Source organism: Nycticebus coucang, chromosome 6 (genome assembly GCF_027406575.1).
Source record: "Nycticebus coucang isolate mNycCou1 chromosome 6, mNycCou1.pri, whole genome shotgun sequence".
NCBI classification, from domain to species: domain Eukaryota; kingdom Metazoa; phylum Chordata; class Mammalia; order Primates; family Lorisidae; genus Nycticebus; species Nycticebus coucang.
In genome coordinates this window covers 126,104,919-126,121,003 of record NC_069785.1, presented here as the reverse complement: position 1 = coordinate 126,121,003, position 16,085 = coordinate 126,104,919, and the positions used below count along the sequence as shown (strand labels likewise).

Here is a 16,085-nt window from a genome sequence, read left to right as displayed (position 1 = left end):
CACCTGCATGTTTAGAGTGGCTGCATTTTCATTGGATGGCGGTCCTGTATTCCACTGCACACATTAGCCATAATATTTTTACTCAGGCCTCTCTTTATAGACATTTACATTATTTCAAATCCTTTGCTATTCTAAGGAAGTGTACTGAACATTTTTTTCTATATATCTCAGCACACACGTCAAAGTATGTAGGCTGAATTCCTAGACGCAGAATCTGACACACACTTTTATACCTATGATCCATTTGCCAAATTATCGATCCTCCCCCGTGGGGCTGCAAGTTCATTCCACATTGAAGCAGGTACCCAAAGATGCTTATGAAGAAGAAGAACTTTCCTCGTGTTACCCAAGGCCATCCTGGAATCTGGGTGTCTCAGATCTCTGGTCCTAGCTTGAGTTTAAGATCACCGACTTCAGATATCCCTTCAAATACAGAAACTTCTCTCGTCCCTCTGGTATGGGAAACTCACCAGAAATAAATACTGCTCATCCTTACTGACGATGACTGTCTTGTTGTGGAGTGAAGTGGTTAAGCTCTTGGGGTTGCGATAAAGGTCAAGAAAGGACGTGGCATAGAAAATACCGTAAACCTGGTGAGAGGAGGGAATGGAAAAGGTTATCAGTGCCCAAGCCATATCCTCCTTTCCTTCAACTCCCTACGGGAACTGTGCCAGAGGAGTCCAGAGAGAAGTCTTCATTCATTCAGCATTTATTACATTTATAGGGAAGGCACTGGGGCCAGGCCCTGTCTATACAGCCACAAAGATAAACACGGTGTAACATGGTATGGTCTCTGTCCTCAATGAGCTCATTCTTGAGGAGACCAGCAAAGAAAAACAGACCTAATTATAAAGAACAAGCTACAAGAGGAGGTGGCATTCCAGCATCGGCAGTGAGGGAAGGCACCAAGAGGACATGGTGAGTGGGCTGGGGAGCACTGAGGCTGCGGAGTGAGCAAGAGAGTCTTGAGAAGCACGTGGCAGAGACAGGAAGGCAAACGCTGCCAGCTGCCCAGCAGACACCCCGCTCCCTTTCTTCTAAGTAGAACCCTGATTCTGCAGAGGAACTGCTACCTGGAGAAACACTGACACTTCCCACCTGGCTGCAAGCTAAGAGAGGCCCAGGGACAAGCCGGCAAGCCAATGAAAGGGAGACAGAGCATCATGTGGGAAGCCCTCAGGGGGCTTCTTGCAACGGGGGGGGTGCAAGCTGCTCTTTCCACCCTGCTGCTGCCTGGGTTAGAGTTCCTGGCAGTGATCTCAGGAGGCTCTTTGACCACAGGGTGACCTGGAAGGTGAATGCCACAGGCAATGGCAGGATCAAACAGCTGCTCCAAACTTCATTTAATTGAGAAGGAAAAAAACCACTTCAATCCACTGCTACTCTGGGGTCCTTGGTTCCATGGAGCCTTTTTAATCCTAACTGGTATACATTGGAAACCGAAGAGAGTTTCAAGCAAGGAAGTGGGAATTTGATGAAGCTTCTGACAGGCGGTTTATAATGGGAGGGAAGGAGCTGACAGAGCTTCCTTTGTAAGAATCAAAGAGCATTTTCTCCAAGAGCAGGTGAGCAGGGCTGGGAGAGAACTGCACGAGCTTGGAGGAGCCCACGGAACCAGCAGGATAAGCAAAGGAACCTCCAAGTCCCAGATAACAGGGTGCTTTTCTCTAACACTGCTCAGCAGCTGAGGAAATACTGCGGAGGGGAGAAGACGCACAGGAGAAGAGGAAGGGGGGGCCTGGGGGGTGTCAAGTCACCTGCTAGGAGGTCAGGAGGAGGAACGTTAAGTGAGAAATTAATAGGTGAGAAAGCAAATGCAGACAAAAGAGCGGTGGGGAGCTGGGGAGCTGCACAGCACAAGATGGGAGGCGGCGGCCGGGCTGGGGGCTTGGAGCTCAGGAACAGGACGACCTCGCTCAGGACAAGACCTGAGCTGGCTAAGGCAGGGTGGCTATGGGCAGGAAAAGGGCCACAGTGATGACAGCAGTTCGCACAGGAGAGAGGGAGACCAGGACCCAGCTGGTGGAGTCCTCAGTGAACTAACGAGAAGCAGCAAGGTAGAGGTCTGACTTGGTCTCTCAGCCCTGACAGTTCTGCTGAGTGTGACCAACTGCTTGAGCCAGGATGAGGCACAAAAGGCAACTGTCCAAGTTCACACACAGAGACCCTAAAATCAAGGGACAGTCCAGAGTTTTCTGCTTGGTGCCCTATCCTAGGAATACAGTTGGGTATGACCAGGTGGCCATGGCCTGAGTTGGGTACGTACACAGACGGAAAGGTCTGTTTGTGAGCAGAGTCACCTTCAAGATCAAAGCGCCTGTAATCCCAGCACTTGGGAGGTTGAGGCAAGTAGATTGCCTAAGCTCACAGGTTCAAGACCAGCCTGAGCCAGAGCAAGCCCTTGTCTCAAAAACTAGGCAGGCATTGTGGTGGGCACCTGTAGTCCCAGCTGCTCAGGAGATGGAGGCAAGAGAATCGCTTGAGCCCAGGAGTCTGAGGTTGCTGTGAGCTATGACACCAGAGCACTCTACTGAGGCCAACAAAATGAGACTCTGTCTCAAAATAAATAAATAAATAAATAAAATAAATAATAAAAATTTAAAAATAAAAAAGATCAAAGGGGTGGCCTCAGCAGCAGGTGTGGGGCACAAGACACAGCAGAAACTGTCAAAGCAGCCAGCTCTGTCTATTGCCTATTGGAGCTTCAATTCTGGCAGGTGACTTAGCCTTACTAAGCCTTAGTTTCCTTACTGGCAAAATGGGAATAATTACCACCGAGAACAGATGAAGGACTGAGTGGAAAGGGTTCTACCCTGTTCCTGGCACACACAGCAGGTATGTGGTATAGTTGACTTTCTCCTTCCTTTTTGACTGCTGATCTTACGGACTATAAACCTTGGTGGCTTCCCCATGAACCGGTTCTGGACCAAGTGTACACAGGAAACATCCTCAGGAGGCGAGACACAGCCTAGGCTCTCCGCTCCTCACTGGGGATTGACTAAGACCTGACTCCTGACTAGAGAAGTCATTCTGTACACATTCCCACGAGGAAAACCCAGAACAACATCTTTCCCTTCCAGGAATTCACAAACTAGCTTGGGAGATTTGGGAGATAAGAGCGACAGACAGAAACTAATGAAACATTATGCTACCTGGCACCAACTATCAGTGTTGGGAGAGTTTATAAGGGGAAAAGATCTCATAGAAGGGAGCAGGATTTGCTTGCCAGCAGGAGTGAAGGCCTGTGAGGAGGAGGGAAAGCGTAAGCCAAGTCTTGGGGCAGCAGCAGGGAGAAATGTGCCAAGAGCCTTGGGAAGGCCCACAGCCCACCATCCACCTCTCAGCAAGGGAAGGTGCGCCCAGGGACAGGTGGGGGTAAACACCAGCCTCAAAAACAAGCAAGCACAAACCTCATCACAGTGAACCACGGTGCATATGTAAAAACAAAAGGAAAAGGAAGCCCTAAATATAAGTGGAGCAGAGATAACAGAACATTCAGGAGGACTGATCCAGAAGGCAACCTGTGTATGGCAGATGATGTAAACCAGGAAGCCTAAGCAGTGATTTTCAACCGGTGTGCAATGAAAATTTTGAAAGATTACTAATTAAATTAGTTTCGCTTGGCACCTGTGTCTTGAGCAGCTAAGGCGCCAGCCACATACACCTGAGCTGGCAGATCCAGCCCAGGCCCACCAAACAACAATGACGGCTGCAACCAAAAAATAGCCGGGCGTTGTGGCAGGCGCCTGTAGTCCCAGCTACTTGGGAGGCTGAGGCAGGAGAATCGCTTGAGCCCAGGAGTTGGGAGGTTGCTGTGAGCTGTGATGTCACAGCACTCCACCCAGGGTGACAGCTTGAGGCTCTGTCTCAAAAAAAAAATTGGGCGGTGCCTATGGCTCAAAGGGGTAGGGGCACCAGCCCCATATGCCGGAGGTGGTGGGTTCAAACCCAGCTCCAGCCAAAAACTGCAAAAAAAAAATTAGTTGCAAAATAAGTTCAAAGCATAGTACATATACTCTATTTTTTACTCTTCTTCTTTTTTTTTTTTTAAATCAACGTAGTTCAAGTGTACTGTGGAAGTTTAACTATCGGTTAAAGCATGCTGTGAGATAAAAAAGGTGGAACAACCCCAGGGATGAAGAGTGAGTCGAAGTACTTAGATCAGATCAGTCCTCCTTACGATTGCTGCTGACTTCTCACCTAGCCCATAGTGACTGCAGGGTGAGTCCCCCGGCATCGAATCTGCCACCCTTTACAAGCATGAGGCCTACTCAGTGCCACACAACACAGGTGTAGGTACCATCTCCCAGATGCTAAGCCAGGTGTGCAGAGGGGGACGGGGCCGTCAGGTGCCTACAGAAGGTAATCCAGACCTGACCAAGAGGGTAGCTGGAGCTTGGGGTGAGAAAGGGAGCAGCGGCAACAGAAGTTAACGTCCCAACTTCAGGGGAGGGTCCAGAGCTGGTCGCTCCAGTTAACTCACCACATTCCGGGGGCCAGTCCAGGTGCATTCCACTGCAGTCTGATTGACGGCCTTGGCTTTGAGGCTAGGAGCAGGTGGGCGAATCCCTCTCGTCGTGACATGCTCGAATGCCAGAGGACTATCCCCCAAGTCCGTCTTGGCCCAGGCGGAAATCTCATAGGCTGTATGAGCTGTCAGATTGCCAACTGGGTAAACAGGAGAAGGGGAGACGCCAGGAAGTCGGGGTGTTAGTCAAGAATTTGTCTTGAGACATAACCAGTTTTTTTAAGGTAATCTCTCACTTTATGTAAGACTTTTGTTAGCTTACAAATTCATTCGGAATTGATGTACTGATGACTATTACATACAAAACACTGCAGAGTTACCAGTAACTTCCTTAAAGTTGACCATCTAAGGATATAAATTGACAGAACACCCCTGGACAACTGTTTGGGTCTATAAGAGCCCTGAAGCTCAGACCCTTCAATCCAGTTATCCCATGAAATCAGAGAAAAACTGAAGAATATGTGTAACAAGGACATCCGTCACGGGGTTACAGTAGGAAAAAATGAACATAATCTGATTGTCCAGAGCCAGGACGTCAACGAAAGTACTTTCCACGAAGCAGTACAGAGGCCCGAAAAGTGATTTCAAAGAATATATCGTGACACTAGAAAACTCTCACAATTTTATGGTAAGTGAAAAGGGCAGGCTATGAAACTATATCCAGCAATGTTCTAGTTTTAGAAAAAAGATATAGAGATCAATGTACAGGAAAACAAATACTGGGAGATATCTAAAATAGGTAAAATTATAGGAAGTTTTCATTTGCAAGATACTTTGTTTTCTCTGAAGTTTCCTGAAACATGTACTGCTTTCAAATTGGGGGAAATGTTATTAAAACTAAAAGAGACAGGAAGAAAGGGGAGGATGGGTTCAAGGTCACATTCTATACTTTGTGGCTGTATATCCTCAGGTAAAGTACTTAAACTATCTATCTCCTTGCTTGTAAGGAGAAAAAGGAAAGCACTTAAAGCAGCTGCCTGCCGCATGGATTAGAAAAGAAAATGCTTGAAAAATGGTTGGCATGCTGCCTGGCCCTAATAGACTGCACACAGCTGCTAAGGACACTTCTGTTCGCAACTCTGTTGATTTCTGTTGGTGCAACCCTGAGCCCATGAGATCATAAGCTTTGGAATTAGAAAGATATGGGTTCTCGTTCCGGTTTCTGCCACCTTCTGAGACAATTACTATTCTCTGAATCTCAGTTTCACCTCTGTGAAATGAACAGTGCTCACAGAAGTATTACTGGGGTTATGGAAAACCACACACGTGGAATGCACAGGGACATACTTGTACTTCACTGTTATTTTTACTCTTGCACACCTCCTTGGGCAAACGAATTAACCTAGTAGATCTTCGGTTAAAAAAAATACTAGAACCGGGCGGCACCTGTGGCTCAGTCGGTAAGGCACCGGCCCCATATACCGAGGGTGGCAGGGTCAAACCCAGCCCCGGCTGAACTGCAACCAAAAAATAGCCGGGCATTGTGGCGGGTGCCTGTAGTCCCAGCTACTTGGGAGGCTGAGGCAAGAGGATTGCTTAGGCTCAGGAGTTGGAGGTTGCTGTGAGCAGTGTGATGTCACGGCACTCTACCGAGGGCCATAAAGTGAGACTCTGTCTCTACAAAAAAAAAAAAAAAAATACTAGAACCCTTTAGTTTCTATTTCAGAAGGCTGTAACAAGGACCAAAGGAAAAAGATGATGGAAAATATTTTGCAAACAGGCTAGAAGGAGAAAGGAAGGAGCTCCCAGGTCATCCTCAGCATTCACCAGCAACTGCTGCCATTGAAGTCTTGTCTTAGCAATAAATTAATGCCATCCTTTAACCCAGCGGTTCTCAACCTGTGGGTCGCGACCCCTTTGTGACAATGAAAATACATCCTGCATATCAGATATTTACATTATGATTCATAACAGTACCAAATTACAGTAACGAAAATAATTTTATCGTTGGGGGTCAGCACAACATGAGGAACTGTATTAAAGGGTCATGGCATTAGGAGGCATTAGGAAGGTTGAGAACCACTGCTTTAACCCATTTTCAGACATGAATTTCAGGTGAGGCTTACAATGTGCACAGATTAGAGACGGGACCAGTTCCTTCCTTCTTTAGGTTTTTAGTCCATTCACTCAGTCAATAAATGTTTACTAATGCCAGTTATGCACCAGGCCTTGTGCTACTTCTTATTAGCAACAGAGGAATGAACAAGATGGGAAAAAAGAGACAGGAAAGTAAATATAGGAACTTTGTTTGGGAACTCAAAAATTAACCTGGTCTCTTTCCTAATGTTTCCTCCTTTATGGCCTCCAACTTCCATGAAGGGCCATTAGGTTAGAAGGGGGTTTGAGAAGCCACAGGGTGAATCCTTCTACCTAAAGTCTGTAGAACATTTACAGTGACCAGGACAGATGACAAGCTCTTCATGCAGAATGACCTTCCCACAAGCTCTGCTGCTGGGAAGTGTCAGTCCAGCTCCCTCACATCACCCAGCTCCCAGTTGTTACCTTTGTGTGACAATATGCTCCCTCGGAAGTTCATAGTTCTCTTCTCTTGCTTGTGGGTGTCAAATGCCCAGAAAAGGTTCACCGCATAGCCATTCACCTGCCACGGACCAAGTAACATATTAGTAGAACAGCCAACACAGTTGAAGGGCACTACAGTCGTACAATGGCAATATTAAAAGTACACCTCTTTTCTGTTGTTTCCTTAGGTGTCTTATTTTTACAATGGGATGGCTGCTTCTTTTGAATTTTAAACCATTACTTTAAGCCAATAATCGTTATACTCCACTTCTAAAAACAAATGTGAGAAAAACTATAATACAAAATACAGATTGAATGAATCAAAACTTACTGCACAATAGGGACCACACCTATGGTGCATCTTACAAGGATACAAGTGAAACTTAATAAATGTAGATTATAAATGATTTAACACAATAACTAAGAAAAAGCCAGAAAGGCTATGTTAACCAGTGTGATGAGAATATTTCAAATTGTATATAAAACCAGCGCATGGTACTCCATGATTGCATTAAGGTACACAGCTATGATTTAATGAAAAAGAAAAAAAAAAACTTACTGCACAATAAAAGGGCAAGAACCAATTTAAAAGGGCAGAGAGAAGAAAAACTGAAAAGATACTACGCTATGGTAATGACGGATAAATCTTAGCTCAGGGTCTCCATGTAAGTCAAGGCCAGGGGGTTGATCAAGGAAAAGACAGGTGGGTTAGCTCTCATCATCTCTCAGGAATGAACACATCCAGGCAATGGGGAAGACTATCTCTTCCAAGTCCTGAACTCACAGAGGGATTTGATCCAAACATCTTTAAATATGGGGCAACGAAACAAAATGAAGATGTTTTTAAGACCCCAAAGCCAAGGGCATGAAACTAAGTTGTATTAACAGCACAGGACGACTGAAGGACAACTTCACGGATGGGGAGGGATTGGAGGCAGAACAAACAGATAAGGAACATTAATGGAAAGTGTATTTCCATGCGAGAAGCCACGTGGACACAGATTAGGACGGTGAAGTTGGCTATGCAGATGGGCCAAGCAGAGGGGACTATGGTGTTGGAAGGGGGGTGGTGAGGGACAAGGCCAACATGTTTCCCAGGCATCTGACTCCCTCACAAGAAGGTTGCTTCTGCACTGTGGGAATCTCAGCATTATCACTTAGCACCAGGAAATCCAATAAAGCTGAAAATTACAGGGCATATATATTCTGTTAACACCAACTCTTTATTTGCACTGTAGCTGTGAACCATTTAATTATATGGTTAAAGAAAAAAAAATAGGCACCAGGCTGAGGCAGAATAATTACATGTGAAGACTCAAGTTGTTCTTCGTGGGGGGAAGGAATCAACCCAGGGCTGGTATTTTAACTTCCCTGGATCAAGTCATTCCTTTTTCTCAAACCTGCCATGCTGTGTCCCATCAGTTCCCTCACAAAAGCTCCACCCGACTGCTAGTTTGAAGTTTCTACGTTACCTTGACATCACTGTCCATGGTCAAGGTAAAGCTCAGAGAGTTTTCACCGTAGCTGTCAATGTGGATATCTGGTGGTGGGATTACTAAAAACAGAAAGGAATTCGAAAAGAGAAACCACGCCATGAAAAGTGAGGAAGGTAAAACAGTTTTCAACTCAACAGACAAAGCAATCTTTCAGGTGGGGGAGAATGGGCGTTTATTTCTTTGCTGGTTTTTCTGGTCTATCTTTTACCACTGTTTTTTTGAAGCTGAGGCTGGGGCCACACTTGCTCAGTGAACACATGGCTAGTGTGGGTTCATCCTGGCAATTAGGTCGGGCAGAAAGGTGACATTTTCTAAGTGTCCCCAAACAGCCAGATGTCAGCCTGTTTCCTAAAAGTGGAGGATCATCACGAGTGGCATCTTTACTGGCACTAACAAAATCCCCATGATCTCAAGTCCTTTTTGGAAAGTTGACAACGGGATAAATCATACGCAGTCATTTGTAAATGTACATGTGGCAAAATGGAAAGAACATGGCCTCTGGAATCCGGCAACCTTGAGTTGGAATTCCTGTTCTGACAGCTGTGTAACGCAGGGAAAGTGACTTATCATCTTCCAGCCTAGAGATAGGTGTATTATCGACATCTCACAGGGCTAGGAAAGTTAACTAAAATTAGGTTTGTACAGTGCCTAGCTCTGAACTAATGTTCCCTTTCTCTGCCTTTCCTATAAAGTCTCACTTCTGGCACATTACTGAACCAGCAAGCATTGATGTTCTCAAAAAAACCAGGGCTCAAGTTGAGAGTCAAGAGGGCTAAGAGGAGAAAAGCCCCTCTCAGTTCCACTGAAGAGCTCCGTGCTTGCCATTTGGAAGGTCTGGCCCTGCAGAAAGCTGACGCTGCTCAGCCTAGCATGACCTAAAAGGGCTCAATGGGATAAACAGTACCAGGAGATGTTATTTAAATGACAAGGTGTGCTTTAGATTCTCAGTACCTATGCCCCATGCACAGCCAAGGTAAGAGACACTCAAAGCAGTAGAAAAGATTCGGTGGTCAATGAGATGTGCCAGAGGCTGGAGGAGTCCCTCCAGACGATCAACCATGTGAAACTCTGGGCTTGAGGAAAATGCAATAACCAGAAAAGAAGATGCTAGAAACTTCAGGTGGCCAACTCAGAAATAGCACAGGGCCTAAATACGGGAAGGCTGACCTGAATTATAATCATGGCAACCAGGGGCGATGGGTCACAGTCTTCTCCAAGCCCCCATTTACTCAGCCATAGAATGAGGATAAAAATGCTTATTTATCTCACAAGATGCATAAGGGTTAATGAGAAATCAATTCATGCAAAACAACAGCATGGTGCTTGGCACACAAGTCCTCAGTATACGGTGGCTTTTCTCGTTGTCATGATTAAGCCACTGTGTTCTCTGGCTAATCAGAGGCCTCTGGCTGACACCTCTGATGTTGGCACCTCACCTCCCCATGCTATTATAACAGGGAGCCACACAGATTTCACAACTACTTTTGGAATATATGCATGAGCTGTGATTCAGCAAAATCACAGGAAAGCAAGAAGCCAGACAGAAGCAAGCACCCGCTGACATTTCCAACTGCAGTGTGACCTGTGCCTACAGAATTCAAGGTACATGTTTTTTTGATGACCTCCCAGTGTTCCTTCTTTTTGGTATGTGTGGTCAGCATGTTTCGATTCTGTAGAGAGAAATGACTCAAAAAATACAAAATCTAGGAGAGTGTGAATTCAGGGTATGTTCTTTAACTCCTGCAAACAGTCGCCCCACAGACTGCACCTAAAGCACTACAGAGATGCCCCAAAACGTGCATGTGTCCGGGAGAAGGAGGTCGTGCAAAGTTTTCTAAGCTGTGCTTCCTCATCTTCCAGTCATACTGAAAGTTACTTCCAAAGGGTTTCTACCTTCTCATAATCTGCAAATGCTGGAATCATTTACCTTTTCCTTTTATGGTGGTAATGCACTTAGAATCGCTCCAGTTTCCTATTCCACGACTAGTCACCGCAGCCACCTTTTCAAATCAGAGTGTGAATTAGTATGAAATAAAGGCAACACCCCACACAGCAAGAATTCTGCATGAGCTAAAGGGGTGAGACTTTGGCGCTAAGGGTAGGAAAAAATCAGATACAGAGTGACCCAGAATGTCCAGAGGCCCCAGCAACTGAACTAAGACGGCTAGGAGACAAAGAGCAGCAGCCTGCAGGGACTTAGGATAACCCTAAGGTGTCTAGTGACCGACAGATGTCAAGGTTCCTAAAGAGGGCAGGTGTGTAGGGGAGGGGAAGGCAGATACGTATCCACACCCACAGACAGTCTATAAAAAGGTTATTGAGGAAATCATCAGTGCGAGGGAATCACTGGAATGCATGTGCTTAACGTTCTCAATGAATTTTGCACAAAATCCATCTCCTTTCTGCCAAAGATATGAGTAAGATATTTCATAAGAACCTCACAAAATCAGGTTCTAAGTATGACTTATCATAGTTCTGCATCACCCCGCAGCTAAAGATAAGCAGAAAAGAGGTGGGTGCAGTACCCAACCAGAAGGGCCGGAGAGCCAACAGCAGAGTATCTGGGTTAAAAACAGGGAAAGTTGTTTCACCATAAATCATAGTTACCAGAGGGAACTCTGATTCCAAGTTCTTCGTGTCATCGGTTTAAGAGATAAAAGAAACCATGATCTCTCCCCACCCCCAGGGTAAGGAGTTGGGTATTTTGCAGACTAATATGCATCTCATAAAGCTCAGAGTTCTCATGAAATAGCAATCAGCTTGCTACAGTCTGAGGCTGCACAGACGGCTGGAACGGACGTTCACACTCACTCTGACGGTGTACAGGGCGTTGACCAGTAAGTTCTTTATTTCTGTAATGTTACTAGCAGCCCTCTGGGAGGACCACATCTTGGAACCGCTTCGGCTGTATTCTACCTAAAATGAGAAGAAAAAGTGTGAGTGAAGGGTAACCAAAGGTCTGGGGAACCCTAACACCCTGCAAGGAGGCAGGAGGGGGGGGGAGGGGAGAAGGCAGGGCGGGTGATGTTCTGACAGACCGGTCCATTCAATTCCTGGCCACAAAGAACACCCAGAAACCTCCCAGCTCCCGCACTTACGCAGCCGACTCCTGGAAGATACTTACAATGTACTCACGGATGAGGCCGTGGGTGTGGAGGGGAGGAGTCCAGTGGCCCACAATCACACCTTCTGCTTCCCTGTGGAGTGACAGCTGGAGATTTCGAGGGGCATCTGGCACTAGAAAAGAATCGACTTAAGGTTAAAACCCATCTGCATAGCGGCCAACGATGGGGAGGATTTTGCTGAGCTTCAAACAAGGACAGGAAAGAACTCAGAGCTGCCACTGGGACCCATCCACCAGAAAGGCCACAGGCTTGGTCTTTACACTAACAAGATACCTCCCCCCTTCCTTGAGAAAGGAAGGTATGCTGTCTACACGACAGATCATGGCTCAGTCCAGTGTCCCATAAATTTGTGGCTCACAAGGGCTGCAGGATGGAATCACTGGGGCAGGCTGAGTCCCCACCGACTCTGGGATTTCCACGCTGAGATCCTAATCGCCACTGACTGCACCTGCTGCCTCTGCTTCTTATATAACAAAATAGAGTTCCGTGGGCATGACTACCATGGGGCAAGACTAATCTCCTCACATCACAGAGATTCTATATCCAAATGAACACGACAACTTTCAAAGGAGGCTCCTTCATGAGTTTAGGGAAAGATACTTCAGGTTATAGAAAAAGATGACCTTCAGACAGTTGCTCATGTCTTCCTCTCTTAGACACAGAAATTCAGTACATTTCTTTCAAAGTGAGCCACAGAACTGCGGACATGCCTGCTATTGTAACGGTGGTGACCTCATAAATACTAAGTATTGGGAAATACCCAGGGAAGGAACATAGAGGCAAAAACTAGGTAAGAAGCACAGAAGAGGGCCACGGTGGAGAGAATTTGAAATTAACTTACGATACAAGAGCATTCTCTGACACGGTCAACGTTCAACAACTCTGGCAAGACCCTAAAACTCAGCCGCGACACTTCTATACACGTTAAGACACCTGTATGTTCCCACAGCCCTTAGAATCCTTGGAAAAAGCTCTCAGAAGCCCAGGTAAGGTCCCAAATATGCCACAACAATAAACTATAACACTTACATCCTTCTGGAGTTCTCAGGGTCACAAAGTCATTGGTGTTGTGTGCCTTGCTCAGACATTGAACTTGCACTTTAACCTGATACGTGGTGTCTGGTTTTAAGACTTTTAATACAGTGTTTGTTTTATTGCTGTGGGTCTCCAGAGTCTTCCATATGCTCTCTCCAACCACCCTATCCAAAAGAAGATACTGTCATCTCAAAGCAGCACAGGGGCTGAGATATATGACTCAGTTAATACCGAGTCACACCATGCACATACAGCCAGTTTATCAAACATCCAGCGGCAATGGAGACATCACTTTCTTGTCCAGCGGAGAAGAGGGGACCCACCTGTAGTAGATGTTATAGACACAAGACGCAGAGGGCATTTTTTTGGGCTTCATCCAGGTCAAAGTCACATCCCCAGAGAAGTCAGCTGTCCACTGAAGATTCTGTACTTTGTAAACAGTTAACTCATCTAGAGAGATTAAGGGGGAAAAAAAAAATCAAAGGAAGTTATATCTTGTAAATCCTTGGATTTCAAAGAACCCAACAGGTCCTCTGCTTTTAAACAGAACTACTATGATCTAGATTGTTAGGAGGCCACATCATCATCTGAAAAAATATACCTGAAAATGCAGTTGAAACTTCCCTGTACAACCTTTCCAAGGGTCTCCTACAATTCCAGTCATTATATCTGTTCCTTTCTTTTCACTTCCTTCTTGCCTATGACAATTTAAGCCTGTTTCTCCATAGAGAATGCTGCAAGTCCAGGGGCGATGTCATAACAGAATTCATTACCAAATGCACGCCAGGGAAGACCAAGTTAACCCCAGCAGCAGCGTGAGTCTCAGTGAGAGCCATGGGGTATCAGCATGAGGTGGGAAGGCCATCAGAATATGAGCATTTCAGCAACAGGAGGAGGTAGCTGGAAATGATGTCAGTCTGGCCAAGCCTCACTTCACTCACAGCTCCCAACCTGGGCAGAATCTGTTTCATTTTAGGACTGAGGGAAAGTTCAAAAGGCTCCTAGCTAGAGATCCATGCAGGGGGCCCAGGATGAGCCCTGGGAGATGAGCCTCCCAGCCCAGCCCAGCCCGGCCAGCAGCCGCCCGGCACTCACCACTGCAGGCCCTCTCGTCACTCTCGTCCGAGCAGTCCAGGAAGCCATCACAGCGCTCTGACAGCACAATGCAGGCCTCACCATCCTCACACTTGAACTCCCTGCTCATACAGGTCAACGTGCTATGTGTAGCTGAAATACAAAGGGGAGGGCAGCGCTGTGCTGATGGCTGGACCCAGGTTTACTTGGGTTTAGAAAAAGTGTTTTGAAATCTTTGAACTAATTGGCTTTTACTTCAAAATACATCTCTAGAATAAGGAATGGTACAATCTACACTGGTGTTCTGGTGTCATCTTATTTAATATGGACAACTGAGACCTGCTTTCAGAAAAAGTGAGTCCTTTGAACAAGACATAGTGGCTTATGCCTGTAATCCCAGCAGTCTGAAGGCTGAGGCAAGTGGATTGCTTGGGCTCAGGAGTTCAAGACCAGACTGAGCAAGAACAAGACCCCGTGTCTGCTAAAAATAGAAAAACTACTCGGGCATTGTGGTGGGCACCTGTAGTCGCAGCTACTCGGGAGGCTGAGGCAAGAGGATGGCTCAAGCCCAAGAGTTTGAGGTTAATGTGAGCTGTGACACCATGGCACTCTACCCAGGGTGACAGAGTGAGACTCTGTCTCCACCCATCCCTCCACCCCTGCAAAAAAGTGTTTTGGCCTCAAACGAGCTAGGGTTTAAATTCTACCTTTATGTGAGCTGGAGCAAATGGCTTAATATCACCTGCATTCAGTTCTCCTATAAAAATTGGGGTAACAAGCCCATTGTTATTGTGTCTGCAATTGTTATTGTGTCTGCAAGGACTTCATGGAAGGAGGCCCCTGGAGGAGCGCCTGGCTCCTGCAGACTCCAACACTCTGCAGCCATGGCAAGTCTGCTCACGGTTCTGGTACTATTACGGACAGTCTAGGAGGACAAGCTGATTTCTGATTTGGGTAACACAAACAATGAGATGAATCCCAATAACATTAAGGGGCATCCTCATTTATGCAGTATTTTCAATTGTACAGGTTTCCAAAATATTTTCACAGATAATCATGCAAAAAAAAAAGCATTGGGAAGGTAAGAGTTATGCAACCCCATGGCTGGGTTATTAACCAAAGCGTGATGTTCTCATCAGTTTTGAAAGTAGATTTAAACTGTATGAGAGGCTCTGAAAAGGAAGCAATGACCCAATACTTGAAAATGACTCCAGAAAGAAGAGAGAAGGGAATGGCTACAGAAACCAAATCTGCTGCTGTCCAGGACGGGGCCCAGGCCTTGCAAGCATCTGGTGTCCAGACTCATAGCTACCTGCCCAGCGCTGGACAGGGAAGGGCCACATCAGAACCCCAACCAAAACAACAGCTTTATCTAGTAGAGTTTCAACCAATTCATTTAATCCCAGCCTTCAAATTCTATTCTAGGACATTGATACTAGACGAAATTACCAAAGAGACGACTACACCATTGTAGTAACTGAAAAGTGGACATCTATGGCAGTGATTGCTCACAGAGTCTTTTGGGGAACTTCAAAACTCACAGAGTCCTAGGTCCTGCCACAGAAACAGGGAGCTGAGCGGGCAATACACAGGTTCCACGTGACTCATTGGACTGACTAAGGAGGAGAACCTCTGCTCTAGAACCAGGAACCAGTAATCCCATTTTCTACCTGCGGCACTGGAGAACAACTCCTTAAGATGTAGGTAGAGGAAGCAGATAGTCATCAGGCAGGAGCAACCAGGCTTACCAATAAGAATGTAAAAAGGATTCAGGGATATTTTCCCAACAGTGAAAAAATAAAAGGATTGTGTGGGGAGGTAATGAGAAGGGATGTGGGACTCTATAACAACTGTCCTTAACTGATAAGGTTTCATTTGCAAGAAGAATGAAGGCTTTTTTGCATGAATCTCTAAGATGGAAATACAGACTTCAGGGCGGCGCCTGTGGCTCAGTTGGTAAGGCGCCGGCCCCATATACCGAGGGTGGCGGGTTCAAACCCAGCCCCGGCCAAACTGCAAACCAAAAAAAAAATAGCCGGGTGTTGTGGCGGGCGCCTGTAGTCCCAGCTACTCGGGAGGCTGAGGCAAGAGAATCGCTTAAGCCCAGGAGTTGGAGGTTGCTGTGAGCTGTGTGAGGCCACGGCACTCTACCGAGGGCCATAAAGTGAGACTCTGTCTCTACAAAAAAAAAAAAAAAAAAGGAAATACAGACTTCAGTACTTATAAAAAAACAGAGGTCTCTAACCCACTAAAGCTCAATGGGAGAAGGGAGCTATCGGAAGCACTTAGGTGTGTTTTTTTTTTTTA

General features: G+C 46.1%; 1 protein-coding gene across 2 annotated transcripts in view; it reads right to left on the bottom strand.

Moving 5' to 3' along the window:
* Positions 1 to 16,085, bottom strand: part of SORL1 (sortilin related receptor 1) — a 178,335-nt gene that overhangs the window by 14,071 nt on the left and 148,179 nt on the right. For both annotated transcript variants that reach the window (XM_053593547.1, XM_053593548.1), the window contains exons 33-42: positions 13,800 to 13,931; positions 13,028 to 13,154; positions 12,699 to 12,868; positions 11,669 to 11,781; positions 11,356 to 11,460; positions 10,472 to 10,544; positions 8,521 to 8,603; positions 7,031 to 7,127; positions 4,484 to 4,668; positions 471 to 590 (exon numbers count right to left, since the gene is read on the bottom strand). In XM_053593547.1, the coding sequence (XP_053449522.1) occupies positions 471 to 590; positions 4,484 to 4,668; positions 7,031 to 7,127; positions 8,521 to 8,603; positions 10,472 to 10,544; positions 11,356 to 11,460; positions 11,669 to 11,781; positions 12,699 to 12,868; positions 13,028 to 13,154; positions 13,800 to 13,931 (1,205 nt within the window). The remainder of the gene's footprint in view (positions 1 to 470; positions 591 to 4,483; positions 4,669 to 7,030; positions 7,128 to 8,520; positions 8,604 to 10,471; positions 10,545 to 11,355; positions 11,461 to 11,668; positions 11,782 to 12,698; positions 12,869 to 13,027; positions 13,155 to 13,799; positions 13,932 to 16,085) is intronic.